This window comes from Coloeus monedula (assembly GCF_965178545.1).
Source record: "Coloeus monedula genome assembly, chromosome: 20".
Lineage (NCBI taxonomy): Eukaryota > Metazoa > Chordata > Aves > Passeriformes > Corvidae > Coloeus > Coloeus monedula.
The window spans coordinates 1,236,476-1,260,324 of record NC_138800.1 but is presented as its reverse complement, the minus strand read 5'-3'; the positions used below and the strand labels follow the sequence as shown (position 1 = coordinate 1,260,324).

Below are 23,849 nucleotides of genomic sequence, written 5' to 3'. Positions count from 1 at the left end.
GGGGCAAAATCACCCAGCCCTGCCCAGACCCCCCAACAACCCCACCCTGGGCATCCCTGGCAGCGCTGTCCCAACGCTCCTGGAGCTCTGGCAGCCTCAGGGCCGTGCCCATTCCCTGGGGAGCCTGGGCAGTGCCCAGCACTGCTGCCCAGCCTGAGCCTCCCTGGCCCAGCCCCAGCCGCTCCCTGGGCCCTGTCCCTGTCCCCAGAGCAGAGATCAGAGCTGCCCTTGGGAGGAGCTGCAGCCCAGTGAGGTCCTGGTGGTCTCACTCGAGGCTGTGCCCAGGCTGTCCCCTCCCTGCTCTGAAGGTCACAGGGGTAGAAGGTACTTCCAAACCCAGCTCCAGACAAAGTCAGGTTTTTATTTCTCCTGCATCAACAGGGCCCTGAGCTCTGAGGAGCCGCTGCTGCTGCGCTGTGTGTGCAGGGGCTGCTGGTGCCCTGTGCCCCTCCTGCCCCTCCAGGGATGGGGCTGCAGCTTCTGCTGCCTTTGGGGTGATCTGCAGACAGGAAGAAGCCTCTTTGCTGCTCCACTGCTTCTCCAGCACTAATACAAACCAGCAGGCTGTTGAATAAATACCAGTATTGATCTTTATTCCTCAGTGTGCTTGGACATGCTGCTCCTGACTTCCAGCAATGCTTTTTCTTGAAAACTGGGCAAGTAAAGACTCTAAAGACATGCTTTTGCAGCTGTGCTTTACATTTGGTGGTTATTATTTGAGCCTGCTCCTGTGACCTGCAGGAGCAGCCTGGCTCCTTGGACATGCAGGCAGCTGGAGCTGGCTCCAGGGAGCTGAGAAGTCCCCGTAGAGCTGGACCTGTCAGACTCCCTGTGGAAAAGTTCAGGGGTTTGTGCTGTGTTTCTGTTGTGGGTTTAGATGGGGACACAGGGCAGCTTTTCCCTTCTTTTCCTTTGGAAGCAGCGGTCACTGGAGCACACTTGGGCAGCTTGTGCGGGGTCAGGAGTGTGTCAGAAGCCTTTGGTGCTTGAAGCCCCAATATCTTCTGGAACCCCAGTGGGGAAGAAAGTGCTCTGGGGAGAGCAGCTGGAGTCTGTTTAGAGGCTGTCAGAGAGTCTCTTATTTCCACTGTGCTGCTCAGTGTCACCTGCAAACACTGTGACCATGGATTTATAGCACAGCACCTCGGGGTTCTTTATGCCACACATCCCACTAATTGTCAATTTTCCCTTCCTGACTACAAAGTTATTACCTGTTCTTGTGAGTTGGGAACATGGTGCTTCAGGGAAGACTTCTGTGGCAGGAGCGTGCTATAAAACATTTCCTAACACAAACACAAGTATTAAATGATCACTTTGGCAGAGGATGGGATTAGTGTAATTTAACAACTCGCTTTTGTGCTCCTCTGAACTCCACTGCTGAAAAATACCCGTGTTATCATCAATACTTCTGACTAAACTGTGCTTATGAGAATAAATGAACCAATTTAAGCTTTGGATATGCTTCCCTCCAGCTGGCTTCCAAGGAAATCAGGGCTTGTGTGTTTGTTTGTGCCACCAACCTGCTCCCCTGGACTGCCCAGAGCTTTTCTGTTCCAAACCAGCACATTCCCAGCCAGACCAGGCAGAGGGGGAGTCAGGCTCTGCTGCTTTGACAGCCTTGGTCCTGCAGCCGTTTGTGCAGTTTTCCAGCAGGAAAATCCAAGAGCAAGGAGGTGTCAATGACTTATTCTGTGTGTGTGGGAAAGAGCTGGGCACAGGCAGAGCTGGGTAAGTGGATGTGACACTCGGAATTGCTCTGGCTTTTATCTCCCTTAGATCTGCCTGAACCTAATAACTTTATTACAAGAGCCTCTCGCCAGAGTAAATCCCATTCTCTACATCCTGTTTTTACAACTTTGCAGATAATTTCTTCTTAGGGCTTGCCAAGTAATGTGCCTTTAGAAATGTCTGTATGTCCCTAAATTGTGATGCCTATTCTTGAGACCCTAATTCTAAAATAGAGCTGAACATTTCTGAAGAAGAATTACTGGGAATAAAGTCGATGCTTTAAAATTGAGTTTTCCAGGGAAATGTGAGGAAGTTTCCAGGCTTTGCAGTCAGAAATAGTTTGAGAACCTGGATCTGTAAACAATGAACTGTACCAGACAGCATTAGGTGTTTTAAGATGGTTGGGTCACAAAAAATGTACATGATAGGATAGACACAATAGATTTAATGTTGTCAGTCCCTTTTGCAAGCAGACATGTGCACCAAATCAGCAAAATCCAAACTAGAATAAGCAATTAATGAATGGAGCATGATGAGGAAGTGGCAGGATGAATAGCAGGCTGAGCACTTGCTTTCTTTTAAGCCTGTTCATAATCTTTACAAAAGGCAAATGGAGATCAATTCATTTCCTGGTGAAGCTTTATTTTGGAGCACAAACTGAGCTTGTTTGGTACCAGTGGGTTTCCTTTGTGGAGTTCTTTGTCACCAGAAGGACAAACCCAGAGGGTTTTTCCTCTGCTGCTGAGGTTTTCAGGCAAAAGCAGCACAGATGTGTAGGGAAGAACTGGGAAGCAAAGCCTATGGATTAAAGCATCCAGGGAGCCTGACCCTGCCTGTGCTGGCACAGCAGAACATTGCAGTGGGATTTACAGCATTTTGTGCTTCAGCCACGATGCTTTGCAGCCCAGCCATGGGGAAATCATCCAGTCTTACCAGTGCCTCATGCATGGATCAGGATTTACCTCCCAGGCCTTCAGCTGCAAAGTTCCTGTGGGTTCTCTGTGGGCCAGGAGGGTTCCTGAGGAGCTGCAGGCAGCAAAGCCAAGCCTTGGGTGTGCATGGATGTGTTTGGCTGTGCAGGTGGTGGGAGCTTGGGAGCTAGGGCTGGTGAAAAGCAGGAAAAAGTCCAATGGCCTTGGTAAGGTGAGGGTGAGAGGGAAGAGGAGTCCAGAATTCCCCACTTTTCAGGTGTGCATCCAAACCTCTGGGGCGTGCAGGTGACAAGGATGTCTTGGGCAGGTTTAGAGTTGCGTTCATCAGAAATCACTTTTAAGCCTTTAAAGTTCATCCTGTACTTCTGCACATATTTTGATATGAGTTTGCTGTGCTTTGTCAAATGTGTTATGGAAATATTTAGGTTGGAAAAGCCCTCCAAGGTCCAACCCAGCACGGCCAAGGCCACCACCATGTCCCCAAGTGCCACATCCACGGCCAGTGCTCCTCCAGACACAGCCAGGCAGGCAGAGGGTGCTCACAGCCACGTCTGGCTCCTGTGGGGCTGGGCTGGTGGCAGGGTGACAGAGGAGCTGTGTCACTGTGTCAGGCTTTCGGTGCTCCTGTCAGCATCTCTGGTGTGGCAGAGAACAAATCCCCAGTCCCAGTGCTGTTCTCAGGGATGGAGGAACAGTGCAAAGCATCTGTGGGAGGGAACTGTGGCTGCTGTCCTTGGATCCCTGCAGGTAAAGGCAGGCACAACGAAAGGGTTGTGAAACCAAAAAGGATGGGGCATCCAGCCTGTCACTAAAAATCAAGAGTGCTCTGGTTTGGGGTGTTATGAGGGGACAGGGAGGTTGGGGTATTTTTATTTGTGGGGGGTTTTTTCTGACCCCTGTGGTAATTCAGCTTTTGTTTGACAGGCTGGGTTGGGTTGGATCCCTCCCTCCCCTGCTCTGAGGGATTTAACGGTGTTGCAGTTTTGCACTGGGTTAAACTGGGTGCCTGTGTGTGCTCAGGCTCTGAACTGGTCACCTTTGTCTCCCAGTGCTGCCTGTCGTGTATTTTGTTTGGCAGAGGTGGAGAATGCAGCCACAAATCTCTCCACAGAAGAGCAGGGCTGGTGTGGGGCTTCCTCTGTGGAGTGAAGGGAAACTTCTGGCACTTTGGAGTGAATGCCTGTGTGTGGTCTTGTGGTTTGTTAACCTGATGGCCCCTGCATGAGGGGGCACCCGTGTTCGTGGGCAGTTAATTGCCTTCAGTGAATGGGTACCTGACATTGCAATGTGAGCAGAAAAGCAAATCTAAATCAGCCCCACCTGCTGGTTTGACCCTTTTCATAGTGCCTGGGATTGTTTTTATTCCTTTCCACCCAAAGCAGTACAAATGTCTCACCAGTGTGTCAGCGTGCCCTGGTGAGCAGCCTGTGCTGGGGCAGGTTGTGCTGGTGCCAGCTCTGGGATGTTGGGATGGCAGAGCTCTCCCTGGAGCCAGATCTGGGATTCTGGGATGGCAGAGCTCTCCCTAGAGCCAGTTCTGGGATGCTGAGATGGCAGAGCTCTCCCTGGAGCCAGATCTGGGATGTTGGGATGGCAGAGCTCTCCCTGGAGCCAGTTCCTGGATTCTGGGACGGCAGAGCTCTCCCTAGAGCCAGTTCTGGGATGCTGAGATGGCAGAGCTCTCCCTGGTGCCAGCTCTGGGATTCTGGGATGGCAGAGCTCTCCCTAGAGCCAGTTCTGGGATGTTGGGATGGCAGAGCTCTCCCTGGAGCCAGTACCTGGATTCTGAGATGGCAGAGCTCTCCCTGGTGCCAGCTCTGGGATTCTGGGATGGCAGAGCTCTCCCTGTGTGACACTTGCTGGGATGGCAGAGCCCTCCCTGTGTGGCACTCCCCACTCAGGAATTTGGCAACCAGGGCTGAGGGGCACCGCTCTGCCGAGGCCGATCCCATTCTGGCAGAGGCTAAACAAACTCACCCGGTGATTCTGTACGTAACGGGAAAGGTTTAAAAACCTCTCCATCTTCCAGTTCATAAAGCCGTCAGCAGCGTGGCTCTGTGATCACAGGGAAGAAGAGCTGTCTCTAAAATTCCATTGAGCCTTTCAAGTTCATCATTTTTATGCCAGCTCTTCCAGCAGTGGCATCATTCCACCTTGTTCCAGGCAGCACAAGTGGTGGCCACTTTTCTTCTTCATTGCCCCAAGTCTGTCCTGGGGATGTCAAAATCCTGGGTTCCCATGAGATATATTCGAGTGAAACACTCCCACCTCAGGCTCTGTACCAAGGATTTCCTTTTCAGTTTGAGAGGGAAGGTTCACAGCAGTGCCAGTTTTATCCCCACCTGCCTGAGCAGAGCTGTGACGTTTGCTGTGGGACTGTCACCCTGGAATCCCCAGCTGGGACACGAAGGGCTCCCTTCCCTCACTGATGTGTTTGTCTGAATGCTCAGCCTGGGGCTGCCTCTGATCAGGGGAGGAAAAAGGCATTTTCACCCACCCAAAAACCAGCTTCAGTGACATCCCTGACAGAAATATACCTGGGATGGAGAGGTGGAGTGAATTGTCCTTTGGCAGTGGCAGTGTCACTTCACTGACCTTGAAGGGAGCTCTGGCTCCTGCCTTAGCTGAGATGGCTCTGAATTGCCTCATCCAGGACTGTGCCTAATGTGAGCAGGTACAGAGCAGCAGCTGCCTCTAGCAGAGGCTGTCAGAACATGCACTGGTAATTTACAACTTATTGGTAATTTACATTTGACTGATAATTTACAGTTTTACATTGCTGCCTGTCTTGGTTTGAAAGACAGGTGTCTGCTAAGGAAGGCAGGAGCCTCCCTTGGAAGGGAAAATGTAACCCCCTTCCCTCCAAATTATTATAATTTTTGAAATGAAGGGGCTTTCAGGCAAAGATATGAGAAATAGGAATAACAGTTCTTTACTAGTAAATATAACAAGGCAATAATACAGAAACACTGGCTTAACCTGACAGAGTCAGGCAGGCTGGGTGGTGGCAGCAGTACAGTCAAGGGGTGGCTGCAGTCCTCTTTGAAGTGATAGACACGGTTCTGTTGAAGCAGTGATCCTGTAGAAGGGTCTGGTCTCCTCTGAAGGTCCAGGGGTGGTTATGTAGCTCTTGTCCTCTGGGAATCCAGTAGGTCAGGGCTGACTGCGGTGTTCCAAACCTCAGATTACATCCAGGATGGAATGCTTGGTTCCTCCCCCTGGGTGGAGCATCTCACAGTGGGATGATGTAATTTTGAGAGTCATGCAGTGAGGCTGGATGGCTCAGTAAGAGAAGATTTCCCTCCGGAGGGAGTTATCAGGGATGTGTCACTGGAGAGATAAAGAACCCTGCCCCAGCTGGTTTTAACAGCTGGTGACAGAATACACACTTTTGGTTACACCTTACATTGTAACCTGGGACACTGCCTTTCATCCCTGGGCACTCACTCACCCTCTTGCCAGTGGCCAGGATCTGGTGCTGTCCCTGGGGAGCAGTCAGGGCTCCCTGCCTGTGCCTTCCCTGAGGGACTGCTCAGCACTGGGTGATGGAGTCAGAGCTGCCCTTGCCCCACAGCTTGGGATCCTCACGGCAGAGGAGGCCAGGGTGCTGCTCTCTGAGGTCATGATGGTGTAAAATGCTGCAGACACGCATTTCAAAGCTTGCTCCTTCAGTCCCTGCCCATTTGGACATCATTCAGCATTCAGCTGTGTTTGCAGGGCACTGTTTTAAAACAAACAGAATTTAAAATGGTCCTGAATTTCCTCCCTGCCCAATCTGACTTGCCTGGGAGGAGAGAAAAGCCAACAGCCAGGCAGCAGGACCTGCAGGCTTTGCTCCTGAGCCCTGCTGACCTCCTGTCCCCCCGGGGCTGACCACTTCATCCCTGAGCATCATAACTTTGGCATCTTGTGTTTGAATCCCTGATGCCTTGGTTAAGGGGACAGCGGCCTCCTTCTCCTGAGGACTTGTCAAGCTGGGAGCCCCCAGACATGGCCAGGTGTGGCCATGAGGAGACCTTGGAGCCATGTCCTGCTCTGCCTTGTCCTGCTGGGACTGATGAGGAGCCAAGGGCTCTGTGCAAGAACTGATACAGTGGATGTCATCACTTGTGCTGTCCTGAAAAGTGACAGGTGACAGGGACACGCTGGCTGGCTCTGGGCTCCTGCACCACGCCATGGGATCCTGCTCCTCTGGAAGAGTGCTGATCTCTGCATCTGTAATGGGGTAAAACTGCTGGGACTTCATATCTGAGGAGTGCTTTCAGTTTTGGGAACCTCAGCACTGAGAGATGTAGTGGTGACAGTTCCAAGCTGATGTTTCCCTGAAGCAGCAATCTCTAGGACGGGAATTTTGGGGAGAATTCCACTTCTTGTGCACTAATCTGACTGAGCTGTCCCTCACACATCCTTGGCTTTACTGTGGCAGCTCCACAGCTCATTGTAGAAAAGGCATTTAAATATGTCTGAGCTGAACTCTCTCTCTGCTCCTGAGCCATGTTTTACAGGAACAGCTCCACAACTCCGTGGAAGCTGTGCCAGCAGAGCTGAGCACTTCCATGATACTCACGGTGTCTTTAAGGAAGGAAGTAACAAGAATCATTTGTTCCGCTGATGGAAAGAGTATTTGCCTGTTTAAATATGCAAACCCTTGAGTCTGATACAAGACTGAAATGTCAGGAAGGGATAAGCTCCTGATAAGCACGTTAGCGGGATTTATTCAGTGTGATGGCCAAAAGAGAAATTATTAATAAGTCAGGATCCAGACTGGGGAACTCAGAATTAAAAATAAAGAGGGGGGGGAGATCTGGCACTCTGATATGGAGGAGAGGAGGAAATCTTGGAACAGCCATCATCAGGGTCTGCTTTCATAAGGCGCTGTGATGTCCATAATCAGAACCAGCACATTCTTTGTCTGCCCTGTGCTCTTCCACAGGTGCACAGGATCTGGATGGGCTGAGATGATCTTTAATATCCTTCCCAACCTAGCCACTCAATGATTCCGTGATCTGGGTCTGTTTTGTGCCAGCTGGCACAGCTTTCCATGTCTGACTCTTCATGTCTGCTGAGTGTCTGTCATGGCTGATCCCACAGAGATGGAGATGGTGCAGTAGGACCCCATTAGGAGCTGTAGGAATGACTCCAGAGGATGTGGGAGCAGCACAGAGCCCCAGAGCCCTGGGTGTTGTGCAGACCAGGGATGTCCAGCCCTCTCCATGGTGGCTGCTGCTGGTGGCATTTCAGGACAGGTAGGGGGGACATTTGTGTCCTGACCAGCCTTGAGGGACATCCCTGGGAAGATGAGGGGTGGTGCAGCATCAGAGCTGATGGTGCTGCAGTTATTAAATGGACACTGAGGTCATCGATCATTCTGAGCAGACTCTGCTCCTCAGACCCTCGCAGTGAGGCAGCACAGAGCAGGTCCCGCTCCTGCAGCGGCCATGGATGTGTTCCCTAAGAGCTCAACACAGTGCTGTGTGCTCCAAACGATCTCACAGCGTGCTGCCCATCCCTGCCCGTGCCGGGCATCAGTCAGGCCAGGGGAGTTGTTCCAGGGGCTGCACAGAGCAGGCTGCTGTTTCCCTGCTGCTTTTTGTTGACCTTTTCTCCTGGGTGTGTTTTCCTGACCTGACATCCATCCGAAGCAGAGCAGGGCCTGCCCATCCTGTGTGGCACCTGCTCCATCCTGTGTGGAACACGGACACTGCACAGGGTGTCCTTTGTGTCCTGGGTTTGAGGGATGGACAATTGTAGAGGCTTGAACCTGACAGGAGGGAGCAGCCGGGGGGGGGTCGGGCTCTGCTGCCAGGGAACAGGGACAGGAGGAGAGGGAACGGCCTCAGGCTGGGCCAGGGGAGGCTCAGGGTGGATTTTGGGGGGAATTCCTCACTGAAAGGGTGGTCAGGCACTGGAAGGGGCTGCCCAGGGCAGTGGTGGAGTCCCCATCCCTGTGGATGTGGCACTTGGGAGCGTGGGGCAATGGTGAACAGGATGGTAGTGCTGGGGTAGTGCTTGGACTCAGTGACTTTAAGAAGGCTTTTCCAAGCTCAGTGATTCCATGATTTACACCCAAGGAAGGACAGGAAGCCCGGGAGCCCTGTGTGTGACTCTTCCCTGGGGTTGTAGGGCACGTTTGAGCCCTTCCCTGAATGAGAGGGTTCCGATTTCCATCGGCATTTCTTCACTTCCCATTTGGCTTCCCTGGCCTTTGCCTTGGCATCCCAAGGCCTTGGCAGCAGGGGCCAAGCCCAGAGCGGGGCTGGCAGTGACCTCTGCAGGGGGGACGGTGCTGCTGGGGCTGAGCTGGGCCCAGCTCTGGGCTGGCTCTTTGCATGGCCAAACCTCCCAGCAGAACCTCTGCTTGAGCTCCAGCTGTGGCACCAGCCTGGATAAAACAGCTCAGGGCAAAACGTTCTATCTGTGGTTCCATAAAATGCACAAATACATCTCCAGCCAGAGGGTGGGACTGTTGTTCCTGGTGTTTAAGGCACAGTGAGGGTGAGGTTGGGTTTTTCCTACCTTGTTTATTAGAACTGTGGTTTTAAACCACCATCAGTGCTCTGAGACTGAGCCACAGCCACTTTTCCTTCAGGGGTGTTCTTCTAACACCTCTTTACTTCTTCACCCCTTTGCTCCTCCCAGTCTGTGTCCCTCTGGATCTTGCCAAGCTCTGCCTGTGCCCCCCATCCCTCAGATGGAGAGGTGGCTCCAGAGGGCTCCAGGCTGGATTGATTAGAAGGGCGTCATTAGGAAAATCAAATTACTGCTGGATAATTTCAGATGGCCTGTGGCAGCCTGGTTTTTGTCTGAATCCAAGTATTCCCTTTCAAACATTGGACATATTTGAAAACCAGGGAACACTGACCAGAGCAGGCTTCCAGAGGAATGGAGTGCTGCCCCCTCCCTGGGAATGGGGACAGCTACACCTAATGGGATTCCATCTCCTCTTAAAGCTTTGGTAGATTTTATGTTGGCACTGGGGGAAGGGGCCATGCCAAAGGCACAGGTTAAGGGAATGTGGCAGTCTGGAAATGCTGAGTTCCTGTGCAGAGTAGATGTGGGAGCTGTCAGGAGTGGATGACACATCATGGCACAGCATGGAAGGGGGAAGACAATTCCTGTGGCCAAGGGTGGATGTAATCTTTGGTGCAGCCTCTGGGATTAGAGATTCCCAATCTCTCAGCATTAGCAGGATTTCTGCTCAGTGCTCTGAGGGGCAAAGCAAGCTGCAGCCTGACTGCCCAGCTCCTCCCTGAGCTCTGTGTTGTTCAGGGTATCACAGATCCATAAATACCTGAGCTGGAAGGGATCCCCAGGGATCACCCAGCGCAGCCCCTGGCCCTGCCCAGACACCCCAACAACCCCACCCTGGGCATCCCTGGCAGCGCTGTCCCAACGCTCCTGGAGCTCTGGCAGCCTCGGGGCCGTGCCCATTCCCTGGGGAGCCTGGGCAGTGCCCAGCACCCTCTGGGGGAAGAACCTTTCCTGATATCCAGCCTAAAGCTCTCCTGAAATACTTGAATATATTATTGTGTCTTTCCTTAAATTGTTTTCTTTCTGAAAGGGGCTACCTGGGGGAGGTCCCACCCACAGCACAGACATTCCCTGGCAGCTCTGTGCAAACCTGGCCTGATGTGAAGGCCAAGGAGTGAAGACTCCTTGAAGCCAAGGAGTGCCTCTGTTGTCCTGGAACAGTCCACACTCCAGGCTGTCCATAAGCTGCCTTGATTGGTGTTGATCAATGGGTTATATGGGCTAGGGAAGGTTAGAAACCATCGGGTTTGGCTGGTGCCAGGCAGTGCAGTTCCAGGTGGTTGATGGAAATGGCTCTGTGCCCCAGAGAACAGGTGAAAGGTGTTAATTGGGTAATAGAGTGGATCTCGTTAAGTCCCTGGGCAGGAGGAGGTGCTTTGTAACTGTTAGCTGCCACTTTGTGCCTGTGTTCCAGGAGCCCTCGCTGTGATTCCAGGTGATTTTTCTGCTGAGGGATCATGAGGCAGTAAATGCTGGGTTATCCCTTTCCTGGTACTGAGACAGACAATAAACATCCTAATCTGACTCACTGCTCTGAAGAGTGGATTTACAGCTGTGTGCTGAGCAGAAAACAAATGATCTGAGGATTCAAAGCAGGCTCTGCAGCAGACAAACACGCGCTGGAGCAGAGCTGGGGGTTTGTGCTGTTTTGTCTTTTGAATTTGGCTGTCTTGATTAATCCAGCCTGATGTGTGCCAAGCTGTTCAGCAGAAACTCAGCCCTGCTTCCCCCTTCCCCCCGCTGCCCTGCTCAGCCTTCCTTTGTTTCGGGATGGTTTCTTACATAAAACAGGAACTGCAAAGATTCAGGTGAAAAAATGTTCTCCGTAAATACATTTGGTTTGTGGGTTTCCTTGCAGGTTCTCATGTTTGCAGGCCTGGGCTTTAGGTAGAGTAAAGATCTTGGACCCAAAAACGTGGTGGTGCTCACAGTCCAGGAGCTGTCACCTCTGCACCCATCCAGCCCCTGTGTCCCTGGAGGAGGGGCTGGGGAGGATGTTGGGAGGAGGTTTGTGCAGAGGCTCGTGTCAGTCATCAGCTCCTCAGAGTTCTGAAGTGAGGAAAGTGTCCTGGAAGGTCCTGAGCTGGAAGGGACCCCAGGGATCACCCAGCCCAGCCCTGGCCCTGCCCAGACACCCCAACAACCCCACCCTGGGCATCCCTGGCAGCGCTGTCCCAATGCTCCTGGAGCTCTGGCAGCCTCGGGGCTGTGCCCATTCCCTGGGAGCCTGGGCAGTGCCCAGCACCCTCTGAGGGAAGAGCCTTTCCTGATATCCAGCCTAAACCTCTCCCTTCATGCCTGAGCCTTGAACCAAGGACAGAGGAAACCCCTTTTTTTTCCCTGTTTAAGGCCAAGATCATTTCTCAATGAGACCTTGGCGAGGTCCTTAAATTAAACCCAGTGCTGAACATGGGGAGGTTTTCCCCAGCCTCCTCAGACTTGGAGAGTTTTGTGAGCATGATTTAATGGAACATATTCAAGCATGATTTAATGGGACATAAAGTGCCTCTTTGATATCCCGTTGATCTAAAGGAGAGACAAAAGTCTAAGGGGGCTCTTTCTTTCTGCTATTGATTCACGATATTTGGATATAAATCCTACGAGCAGGTGCCAGCCTGGGTTTAATTGGAGAGAGCAGGACTTAGTGGGGGAAAATGTAATTGTGTAACCTGCACTGATTCGTTTCCAGATGCTGGCAGGGGCTCTGTGCTGGGCCAGGGGGATGCTTCTCACCTGGCAAAGCAGGGATGGGGAGGGATCACCTGTAGCCTCCCTCCGTTTTCTCCAGTTAGGCCCTGCTGCCAACTGGCCCAGTGCCTGTGTGCTGCAGATGTGGCAGCACCTCTGCCTTGGGGCCAGCTGCAGCTGTGCACGTGGCTGGAGAGCACTGGCTCCATGGGCAGGGAGAACTTTCTGAGGCAGCCTTTGGTACGGATGGAATGATGGTCGTGGGCTAAATGGAACATCAAATGATGGGCTGGGCCTTAGCTGGGTAACTGATCACTGGTCCTGGAGCGTATCGTGGTGGTCTGTCCCTTGTATTTAATTTAAATTTAAAAGTTTTGAAGTGTTTGGAGTGTTCCCTTGAACATTCAGCTTCCTGGAAGGAGCCTTGCTTTGGGCTGGCCAGGTACAGCATGAGCTGGGTGTTTGAAACAGAATCTGAGATTCACAGGATCCCAGAGTGCTTTGGCTTGAAGGGAACTCAAAGCCCATCTTGTTCCAGGCAGGGACACCTTCCATATCCCAGGGTTCTCCAAGCCCCATCCAGCCTGGCCTTGGGCACTGCCAGGGTTCCAGGGGCAGCCACAGCTGCTCTGTGCCAGGGCCTCACCACCCTCCCAGGGAAGGATTTCTTTCCAATATGACCCTCTTTGAGCTTAAAACCATTCCCCCTTATCCTGTCACTGCTTGTCCTTGCAAAAATTCCCTCTCCAGCCTTCCTGTAGGCCCCTGTTAGGCAATGGAAGGGGCTCGAAGGTCTTTTGAAGTATTTTGGCCTGGGATCTGAATTCCAAAGGCCTTGGCTGGCACACAGCCAAAGGCTGAGGGGGATAACTGTGGGCAGAGGGTGTCAGGTGTCTCAGGTGAGGTTTGGTGCATTGCTTGGGACTGTCCCTGAGCCTCTGGAGCTCCTGCTGGCACCTGGGCTCGGTGCTGGGTTCTCTGTGCTGTTCCTCAGGGTTGTGCTTGAAACTCTGAAGGCAGCAGGAATTGCCCATCTTGTGCCTTCCCCCCTTTGCAGGAAGGGCCTCTCAGGGTGGGCAGGGTGTTGTTCCCGAGGGTGCAGGTGAGGAGGGAGGTGTGGGGGTTGCAGCCTCACCTGTCCCAAGACTCAGCAGTGAGTCCTCCCTGAAGGGTCTGAGTGTTCCCAGAGTAAAGCAGCCACACCTGTGCCTCTGCCTGCACATGGGCAGAAGGACGAAGCATCCAGATCAGCCCTTTTTCTGGGAAAAAGCTTTAAAAGAAGAACCCCAAACCACCCAACACCCCAAACCCACCCCTTCCCCCCACCTGTGCCCCCACCATTCCTGCTGTTTCCCACAGCTTCTCCCCTGGCCTTTCCAGTGATGTTTGAGCTCAAGGGTTGCTCTCCCCTTTTCCCCTCCCTGCCCCAGGAGAGCCCAGCAGCTCCAAGTGTTTTCCTGCACACTTGCAGGGATATTTGCTGGCTTGTCCACAGGGAAGAGCCTGGTGGAGCCAGAGGCTGTGGCAGAGCATCGCTCACCCCACAGCTTTTGGCACCAGCACTGAAGGGACCCCGTGGGAGGAATACAACAAACTTGACGTGAATTGGGCTTAAAATTGCTGTTTTCTCACCCCTGTGGGTGCAGCCAGAGCCACCAGAGCAGGGTGCTTATGCAAAGCCTCTCCTGCCCTTGGAGAACTGGGGCTCTGTGCCCCCAACAATGCGGGGTTTGCCTTTCCCACTCCTCCTTTCCAGGCTTATCTCCTCTCCCTGGATCTGTGTCCGCCTGTCCTCGGAGACTGGGGAAGGAGAACCCTGATAGGAGTGGCACAGGGAGAATGCCAATGAGCAGGAGATGAACCTCAAAGAGCTGGGTTTGGATTTGCCTCCAAAGCTCTTTGATCACAGGCTGAGCTCTTTATCCCCCGCAGCATTCCCCGGGGGAAGGCTGCCCAGAGGTGAGCAATGATTAAAGGAAATGCTCCTGCTCCTGTGACAGCCTTGTCTTCATCGGAGCAGGTATCAACATCTACCAAAAGCTGGTTTTAATGTCTGAGTCAGTTTACTTTGACTTTCTTGGCAGGATTTCAGGGTCCCTTGTCACTTTGCCCCATCATGACTGTTCTTTCATTCATTTTAAAGAAAGTTTCCCTTTGGAAGATACTTTGGTTGCTGTCTGTCGAGCTCTTGGCTTTCTGTAGGGAAGGCAATAGTTAAATCGAGAAACACAACCATGTTTTCATCCAGCAAACTTGTTTAACTAAAGGAGACTCATAAAGAAAACTGTGTTTCTGTGGAAATCTTTGTCTCCCAAGTCTCGTTTTGGAGTCTGAAGAACGCCTGCTGTTGCCTGAGAAACCCCCAGGACAATGCAATGCAGAGGCATTGCTGGGGAGTTGAGGAGCTGCTGGGATGTCACTCTGCCTTTGGTTTTTCTCTGCTGATCTGGGCAGGGTTTGTTCTGTGCACGCTCATTGTAATTCTGGGAACTCTGCTCCCATGTCTGATCTGTCATGGATGTGGGGAGGCTCCTTCTCTCCTTCCCCCTGTGGATTTATTGAAGGGGAAGCTGGAGAGTTGAATTAAATTGTTGGAAGTGGTTCAAGATCTCCTGTTTGCCTTCCACAGTTGCTCTGTTAAGAGGAGGTGTCTGGCTGATATGAAATGTGGCAGAGGAACAACACCCATGTCCCTGTGCTCCCTGGAGAGCTGGGGGTCACCCAGAACACTCCTTCCCTTGGAGCTGCCCCAGCCCTGCTCCAGGGGTGTCCCTCTCTCCAGGTCTGTGTGTCCATGTAACAGGGACCCGCTGCTTGCCAGGGATGGTGCTGGTGGAAACCTGGGAGCTTGGGCTTTTGTGCTGCTGGGCAGTGTGTGTGAGCAGAGAGCCAGCCCCAAACCCTGCCCGAGTTCAGGAGTGACTCCTGAAACCCAGGGGGGTGATCACCAGTGTTTGGGTTTAACCATCCTGGCTGTGGAGTACAAAGACACCAGGTCACATGAAAAATGCTTTAAAGAAAAAACCCAAATCACCCAATACCCCAAACCCCATCACTTCCCACCCCACACCCTCACCATTCCCACTGTTCCCAACAGCTTCTCCCCTGGCCTTTCCAGTGATGTTTGAGCTCAAGGTTGCTCTCCCCTTTTCCCCTCTGCTTCAGAGACAGGAGTGTGCTCAAAAGTATCTGCTGAGGGAGAAAAAACATTTATTGAGACTATTTAACCAAGGCTCATTTTACGTTCATTTCTTTCCAAAGCAAATGGGAAGAAAATTCCCAAGTGCTGCTTAAGCACAAGGCTCATTTCTGAGCACCTGGAAACCTTGGGACAGAGTGGGGCTGGGGAGTTTCCCTTGAACTGCTAAAGGCATCTGCTGATTTCTGGAGGCCACTCCTGGTCCTGCCCACCAGCACAGGAACACAGCCTGGGTCAGGTGAGCTCTGCCTGTGCTCTCTGAGCCCGGGGAGGCTCTGCTTTGCTGCTGTGTCTTCCCAGCAGCAGGGATTCAAGGATGGGTTTGCAGGCACTGGGGGTCCCTGGCTGTGCACAGCTGGGAGCTGGCAGCCGTGGGCTTCCCCTGGGTATTTCCCATGTGCCTGGCTGGAAGCACTGCCCTGTGAGCTCTGCTGACCCCGTGTCTCTCTCTGCCCTTTATGTTGCAGGTGCAAAGAGCTGAAATACGGGAAGGACCTTCCACAGATCTCCATCATCTTCATCTTCGTGAACGAGGCGCTGTCGGTGATCCTGCGCTCGGTGCACAGCGCCGTCAACCACACGCCGGCACCCCTGCTCAAGGAGATCATCCTGGTGGATGACAACAGCGATGAGGGTGAGCAGTGCTGGCAGCTCCCAGCTCCACCAGGAGGGGTTTCATCTCTGGGAATCTCCTGGAGGGTTCTTTGGGCAGGGGCACGTGGTGTAAGGGGTGGGTGTGCTGCTGGCACAAAGTTCTCTCTAGCTTCTCTGGCGAGGAACAAGATCAAACCACAGGTAAATCTGAGAGAGCTGTGGTTTGAAAGCGTAGCTGAGAGCTGGGAGCTGAAGGAAACCAGAGAGCCATCTGACCTCTCCCTTCAGTAGCATCCAGGAGTTCTGGTTTCAGGGTATCCTTGTTTCTGATAAGAACAGTTTGGTTGTTGCAGAGATGCACCTCTAAGTATTTGGCAGGACCAGAGCCTGGAGCCCTGAAGGATTTCTGCTCTGGCACCTCCCAGTGTTAACTGAGGTATTTCCTCTGTGTGTGCCTTGGTTTCCCTGTTGTAAAATACCATCCTGGGCTTTATGGATGGCTGGTGCCCTGCAGAGACCCTCCTTCCCTGAGTTCTGCTTTTGGTAGGAGAAGGAAAGAGGAAGAGGAGGAAACAGTCCCAGCCCACCTGTCCAGGTCAGGCCCTGCCACAGCCTGGAGGGGATGTTTGGTTTCCCACATTGCACATGAGGGTCCTTTGGTTCACTCTGCTCTCCGTCACTGTTCTCATCCCTTCCCTTCTGGCTTTTGATAACACAGAACTGCAGGGAGCATTTTCACACCAGATTCTTCCAAGGTCTTTTTTTCTCCCAAGACCCCCTTGGACAACATAACCAGGGCAGTTAAAATCCTCGTGAAGGACAGCAAAGAGTTAAGTGACTTTGTTTACTGCCTTCTTCAGCTGTGCTGCCTTTTCCTCCTTTCAGTGTTATTTGAAAAAAATTAATCAAGGAGTGCTGTGGACGCAGTGATTGGAGGGGAGAGCAGGGCAGGGTGCAGGATGTGGAGAGCTCATTCCAGGGGGAGCTGAGAGGTTGCTCTCTGTCTGTGAGCAGAGGAGCTGGTGCACTGCGAGCTGTTCAGGCTGTAAAAACAGGCACTCAAGCACCACAGTAATGAGCACCATGGAAAGATGATGAGTTCTAATTACCAGGAGAAGAATCAGGAGGGCAGCTCCTCAGCTGGTGGGAATCACAGCAGCTCCAGGGCAGAGCTTGGATGGTGTCCACAGTGCAGCCGTGGGATTTCAGAGCTGGAACCACTTGGCTGGTGAAGGGGAAGTGCAGGTGAGGTGCTGCTCACAGTGCTCAGGACTTGGAGGGCTTGAAATACCAAAATGAGAGGCTCCTTCTGCAAATTTTATCCTATTAATAGGGCAAAGGGAAGAACCCTTTCACAGAGAAGCCATTGGTGCCCATCCCCGAGCTTCTCCCCTCATTGCTGTGCACAAAGAAATGTCTCCGAACAGCCTCTTCCTCATTCACTGAGGGGCTGAGGTGAGCCAGGTGCTCTGGAGACCCTGGAAAGGCACAGGACAACAAAACAAATCCTTCCAAAAGCATCTGCCTCTTCCACAGGCCGAGGCTGCAGCTGGCAGTGAGGACCAGGATGGAATCCCCGGATCCACTGTGGGATTGCAGGGCAGCACCGTCCCCGGGGTCTGCCAGTGCAGGGGCTGGGTGGGGCTGGGGGGTGGCAGGGCAGGTAGAGGGGTGGCCAAGGACTGGGCTGTGTTCAAGGGCTTCCAGCTCTGGGGTTTCACAGAATCCCAAAGAGGTTTGCGTTGGAAGGGACCTTAAAGCCCGCCCAGTGCCACCCCTGCCATGGGCAGGGACACCTCCCACTGTCCCAGGCTGCTCCCAGCCCCAATGTCCAGCCTGGCCTGGGACACCTCCAGGGCTGTGTTGGAGCATTGTACAGCACCAGGGAGGGAGAGGCAGGGAGATGACCCCAGCTGATGGATGAGTTCAGACATCCTGGGCACAAGGTGGGAAAATCACAGTCTCCTGGCACACCTAGGCTGCATCCCACCCTGAGGGTGCTTTGATTGGCATCAGGTGCATCCAGGGTCCCTCATGCTGGCCCAGGGCTGTGCTGAGGGTTGGACATCCCTGAGGGGTTCTGTCCTCAGAAACATTGGGATGGAGGTGCACAAGGTGAGCGGCGTTGGGAGCGAGGTGGTGCCATCAGCTGGGAGGGTGAGTTAATCATGCCAGTGTTTGCTGCTGAGGCTTTGCAGGCCTCATGACAAATGAGATTTTTAAGGAGGGATTTGAAGGAAGATAATGAGGTAACTTGGCAGATGTTTATGAAGAGCTCCTCCCAAGCGTGTAATAATCTACTTTTCTCATGTAAAAGAAATGATACAAACCAGAACGCAGCTCTGGGATCGTGTGCTCCCTCTCAGCATCCTCGAGGAGCTGCAGTGACAGGCAGGAATTATTAATGGCAATAACATTGTCACAGAGTTCCCACTAATGGTAGGCAATAATTTTGAGCAGCAACAGCAACATCGCAGAGTTGATGCTTTGGATATTACAAACAAAGTCATCATAATAAATAGATTTGGGTTCTACAGGAAAATAATTACAGGAAAATAGTTCCTCATGAGCTCTCAGATTTAGAGATGAATCCTGGAGGATCAAGCAGAGGATGGGGCTGTGTGGGTGTGACTTTGGAGGCTGTGATTGAGCAAGAGAAGGAATTTCTTCAGCCTCTTTGGGAGCAGCCGTGTGGGTGTGAGTGAGGGACAGTTTCTGTGGGGATGTGGTTGTAGCCCAGGAAAAGCCTTTGGGGGCTCAGCTGTGTAACCTGAGAGAAGATTGACTCCAGGGAGCAGTGCCCAAGCCCAGGAGCTGTGCTGTCCCCTGGGTCACCAGAAGCAGCTTCGGGGCAGTTGCTGAAGGCTCAGGACAGTCCCTGGCTGGGGTTTGTGTGGGTTTGTCAGGGGGAAGAGGAACCACAGCAGATCTGGGTAATTGGAGAACAAAGTTAGCAGAGATTTCCAAATCAAGGTTAGCCCCAGGGGTAGAGGCAAGAGCCACCTGCCCTGCCCACCTGGCTCTGTGCCCTCCAGGCAGAGCTGTGCCACAGCCACTGCAAAGCCTGGTGCTGGTGTGAGGTTTTCAGGCTGGAACAAAGAGCTCCTGAAGCCTCATTAGACACTCCTTGCTCTCAGCTTTGTTGTACAACAGCACAGCACAACACAAAAAGTGTGCAGTGAGAGATTAAATTAATGAACACAGGCATTCTGATGCTTTATGTCTGAGCTGTAAATAGATAAAAGATGTCAATGTATTGTAATGGGGGGAAAAAAAAATCCCTCCTTGAAGGAGAAAGCTCGGGGAGTTGTAGTTTGAACCCCGTTCTCCCCTGAGCTGCACATTACACTTCATAAAGACTCCTTTGGAGGCTGCTTTTGTTTGTGCTTGTTGCAGGGCTGCAGTTCCACAGGCAGTGTGCAGGTTGTGTTTGGCGGCGATAACGAGGTTCCCGGGCTGGTGGAGGATGCAGCCACGTGCCCCTGAGATGCTGTGTTATCTCACAGCTGCACACTTTGTCTGAGTCTCTTGTTTAATCATCACCTGCTTTTTTTTTTTTTAAGTTGTTGTTGTGTCTTTTAGTGTTTTTAATCTGGGATAACATCTCTTTGAAAAGCAAACCTCTCGGAATAAAGGAAACCCTTTGGATAAAAGGCTGCTTAAAGGAGCTGGCTGCACCAGGGGAGACACGCTCAGGGTTGTAATTTACCTCGGCGTTGCACATTAGCGAGACTTGAGGGATCCCTTTCTTGTTCTGCAGCTCATTCCAGCAGCAACAGCAGCGCTCTGTGCCTCGCTCTCCCGGGACCTGTCTGGGTGTTTGTGCTCAGAGGAGGAATTGCAAGGAGCTGAGTCCCATTCCAGCCTTTCCCAGTGCTGAATTACTCCAGCCTGAGGATGGGGTGTTTAACTGGAGCTGACCTGGGCTGTCCCACTGGTGTCCAGCTCTGAGGCTTTCGGGGCTCCATGGGGAAGAGCAGCAGAGAGCACCGGGTGGGGTTGTTGGGGTGTCTGTGCAGGGCCAGGAGTTGGGTTCCACGATCCCTGTGGGTCCCTCCCAGCTCAGGGCATTCTGTGATTCTCTTTGGGTTTTGCTGAACCCAATGACCAGAGGCTTGAGCTACATGCCCTGACTGGGAGCAGCTTTCTCTGTGAGGACTGATTCCTCCCCCTGCTCCCCCTGTCACAGTTTCCTCTGGTCCAGCTGCAGGTAAAAAGCTTCAGAAACTCCCCTGGCTCTGAGTCTCCCTGAAAAATGTTCCCATTTATTTATTTATTGCCTTTTGAATGAGCTGTTTTAGTGATTTCCTGCAGAAATCCCAGCCCTGATGGCTTCAGAGGTTCAGGCAGGTAAGAGTTTGGGACAGGGGTGCCTGGGGTCTCCCATGGCACTGGAGCACCCCCAGCCCTGAGCCCTCTGGTGTTTCTGATAACACCTCGGGCTCTGTAGGCCTTTCCCACCCAGCTGAGCCTGGCAAACACAGGGGTGTTTTCCTTAGGGGTGTAGAGGAGGTGTGGTCCTCGCCCAAGGACCGCCTGCCCAGTGCTGCACAAGGAATTCCCTGCCCTTGGTAATTCCTTGAGCTCCCTGGTGCTGCTGGCCTTTGCTCCTTTCTCTGTGTGCCTACAGGCAGCTCCCACCTTTACTTCTGGGGGCTACCATGGGATTTGGAGAGGTTTGGGCAGGGATTTGGGGTGGGCATGGAGCAGTGGGTGTTTCTGTGCTTCCAGCTGGGCTGATGTCCATGGTGGGGTTACTTTCCTTGGCATCAGGTGGTTCCATTTCCCTGGCAGCCCCATTTCCCTGGCAGCCCCATCTCCCAGCCAGTGTAGGTGACAGAATAGTTTGCAATAGGTAACATAAGTGATAGCAGCTGGGGTTTTAATGGAGCAACAGGTCCATTGGATTCGAGTTCCTTGCTCTTGTCCTTCAGGGAAGATCGGCAGGGACAGATGGAGAACAAAAGGCAGCATTGCAATTGAACCTGCTGGCATGTTCAGGAGGCTTTCTCTCTGCAGATCTTCCCAGGCAGCAGCTCTGTCAATGGCAGAGATCAAACCCTCCCAGACTGCACCCTGAGTGAACAGAGGTGCTGGGGTGTGCTCTGGGGGATGGTCCAGCTGGCTTCCTCAGAGGGGGCCTGGGGGTGTGTGGGAGGAGGGCCATGGGGTGCAGGAGAGAAAGGAGGCTCCAGGGGCTGGGGCAGTGTTGGATTGGAGGGAATTGCTGGTGGTGCAGCCCCTGTGGATCCAGCCCTGGGAATCCTCAGGAGTGCAGGCCTGAAGGAAGTGCTCCTCTGCTTGGGGGGGATGAGGGGAGCTGGGGGCCACTGCTCTGCTCCCATCCTGGCTCCAGACCTCCTTCACATCCAGAGTCCCAGTTTTTGAACTCCAGGCTGGTTATTCTGCCTCAGGATCCTGTGGATGTTCTCTCTGTCAGCCCTGTGAGTGCAGCACCAAGGCCCCGTGCCAGGCAGGGGTGAGGATGGAGCAATGCCCTGAGCTGGAGACGCTCTGGCCCTGCTGTGGTTTGTGTGGAGTCCTGGGAGGAGCAGATCCAGGGGCCAGGCTGCCCCTCTGTGTGACAGCCGCTGTCTGCTGCTGTCCCTTGGTGCGAGTCACAAATCCCTGGCATTCTATTCCAGGCCTCCCAACCTCCCTGGGGAGGAAACATCTGAGCTGACAGGTCAGATGAAGAGCTTCAAGGTCAGCAGCAGCTCTGCAGGTCCCGAGGCTGGAGCTGGGTGTTCCTCAGTGACTGCTGACTGAGGGAAACATGGGGTAAAATTAGGGATAACTTCACCTGACTTGGAGTGGGATGAGATTTGTGAGTCAGTGATGGTTTCCAGAGGTTTGAGCATGTGTGGTCCCACAGGATCAGCATCCCCAGGAGCAGAGGAGCTGTGCCAGTGCAGCTGTGCAGGCACTGGGGTTCCCACTGATGCTTTTCCACACAGCCACATCACTGACAAGGGGCCCTGGGCCAGGGCTTGCTGGAATTTCTCAGAGAATTTAATTGTTCAAGGCCAGGCTGGACAGGGCTTGGAACAACCTGAGCTATGGAAGGTGTTCCTGCTCATGGCAGGGGTGGGATGAGATGGACTTTAAGGTCCTTTCCAACCCAAACCATTCCAGGATTCTGGGATTCCTGGAGACTGGCACTTCGCTTTTGTTAGCCAACACTGGATTTTCCACTCCTGCACTTCTGGATGTTCTGGGAAATGAGATACAGAGCCCACCCCATCGGAGTGCCAGGGATGTATCCCAGAATATCACAACAGTGCTGTGCTCTGTGCCCTCTCCTCACAGAGCTGCAGGACAGCTCAGAAGGGTGAGGCTGGCCCAGTGCAGGGGTGCAGCCATCCTCTCCATAAGGGCTGCTCAGGCGTGGAAGAAAAGGGAGTTCTCCCCAAAAGCCGTGTGCTGTGGGCTGAGGGAGAGAGCAAGCCTGAAATCTGTGGGAGGCTGTACAGGAAACCCTTGGTGGAGAGAGGGCTTGGAGCTGCATTTCCCACAGCATCAGTGCTTGTGTCCCTGGAGTGTAGCAGTGTGGGGACACCTGTGTCACACTCTGTGGGCAGGAGAGGGGCCCTGCCCCCTGCCAGTGACCAGGGGCAGAGTGGTGCCAACCATGGGCACCTTCCACATCCCCTGGTGCCATTCCCCAGGTGCTGCTCTGGCTCCCTGGGGACATTCTGAGGAGCTGCTGTCACACAGCAGGGTGAGCACAGGGGTCTCTCAGGTCTGACCCTTTGCTGCCTGTGAGATGTGACATCACAGCTCTTCTGTTTCACTGCAGCTTTGCTCTGCTTTGAGCTGCTCAGACAATTCCCCAGAGGAGTTTCTTGTTTTCCTTCCACTGAGATTCCAGCTCCAATGTGAAAGTTGTTTTAATCACTCCGTGGTGCAGTGGTCTGCTGCATTAATGACTTACCTGCTGCCAAAGCCCCACGTGCTGTGCTTGTGGGGCTTCATCTGTCAAAAAAATCGGTGTCTCTGTCTTCTTAAAACCATTTGGGAGAGTTGTTGTCTCCATAAAATCCTGGTTTTGCTCCGAGTGGCTCAGCACGAAATGGAAGTTGCTGAGTTATGGATGTGTGTGATGCAGATGCTTTGAATTGAGGAAGGGGCTCATTTGCTTTATTCTTTTTATTCCCACTTCAGCATAAAAGAGAAAGGAGACTTTGGGGAAATGGAGATATGAGGGGAAGCATCCCAGAAAGGCAGTGTGGAGAAAGCACATTTGCTGTGCCTGGGAGGAGGCGTGGTGGGGAAGGGAACAGATAATCCTTCTCCTCTGAAGATTTCAAAGCAGATGAGCCTTGCTGTTTACTCCTTTGCTCTCCATTGTGTGTTTCCTTCATGTGGGAGCCCACGTGTGCTCGTGTGTCTTGAGGATTTCACCCTGTGGGTGGTTAATGGTGACTTTTTTTTCCCCTCTTTACCTTTTGTCCTGAAGACAGAGTGCAGTGGAGGGCAGTAGACTATAATCTGAGGTCACGGATCATGCCTTAATTTTCTGCTGTCCTGAAGCCTCATAGGGATAAAAGATACTCTCAGGAACTGCTTTCATGGTGTTGAGAGTTTGTTTTGGTGCCCAGTGGCTTTGCTGAGCTTTTAGTTCCTCTCTCCAGCAGAGCTTTGTGCGCTGAGCTGGTGCAGCAGGCACTGAAAGGACCAAGGTTTCTCTGGCAGAGAGCTGGCACTTCTCCAAAGGGCTGAAAACCACACTCGTGTTTATCCTTTATTGCAACCTTCCATCTGCTCCCACCTTCAGAGTCCTCTGTGTCTTTTATGCTCAAATCTCGTACTCTCAAGAATTTCTGTGCTGGGGGTGGCTGAGGGCTGCAGGTCCCTGAGGGTGCCAGGCACTGCACACACAGGCCTGGGCAACAGAGGGACATGAGCTGCAGTGAACACGAGATATGGGGTGGGAGGATCTCCTGAACAAAGCCCAAATCCCTTTCATCCCCTCATAAAAGCAAGGGGAATTTCAATTTTTCTGGTGGCAAAACAAACAGCAAGTGCTGAGGCTGTAGTGGTGAGGCTGGGAGAAGAGGGCAGTGAAGCTCCCACACGGTTTTGATGTAGTTTGAGTCACTTCAGGTGGGTTTTGCAGCATTTCTAGCAACGCATTCAGCTCAAACCCCCATCAGGAGTTCAGAGTGTTTGCTGTC

The 23,849-nt window shown here is 52.8% G+C and overlaps 1 protein-coding gene across 1 annotated transcript in view; it reads left to right on the top strand.

Annotated features, from left to right (window-relative positions):
• The window catches only part of GALNT17 (polypeptide N-acetylgalactosaminyltransferase 17), a 211,007-nt gene that overhangs the window by 65,903 nt on the left and 121,255 nt on the right, over positions 1-23,849 (top strand). Inside the window, exon 3 of the mRNA XM_082294376.1 lies at positions 15,546-15,712. Coding sequence (XP_082150502.1) covers positions 15,546-15,712 — 167 coding nt within the window. The remainder of the gene's footprint in view (positions 1-15,545; positions 15,713-23,849) is intronic.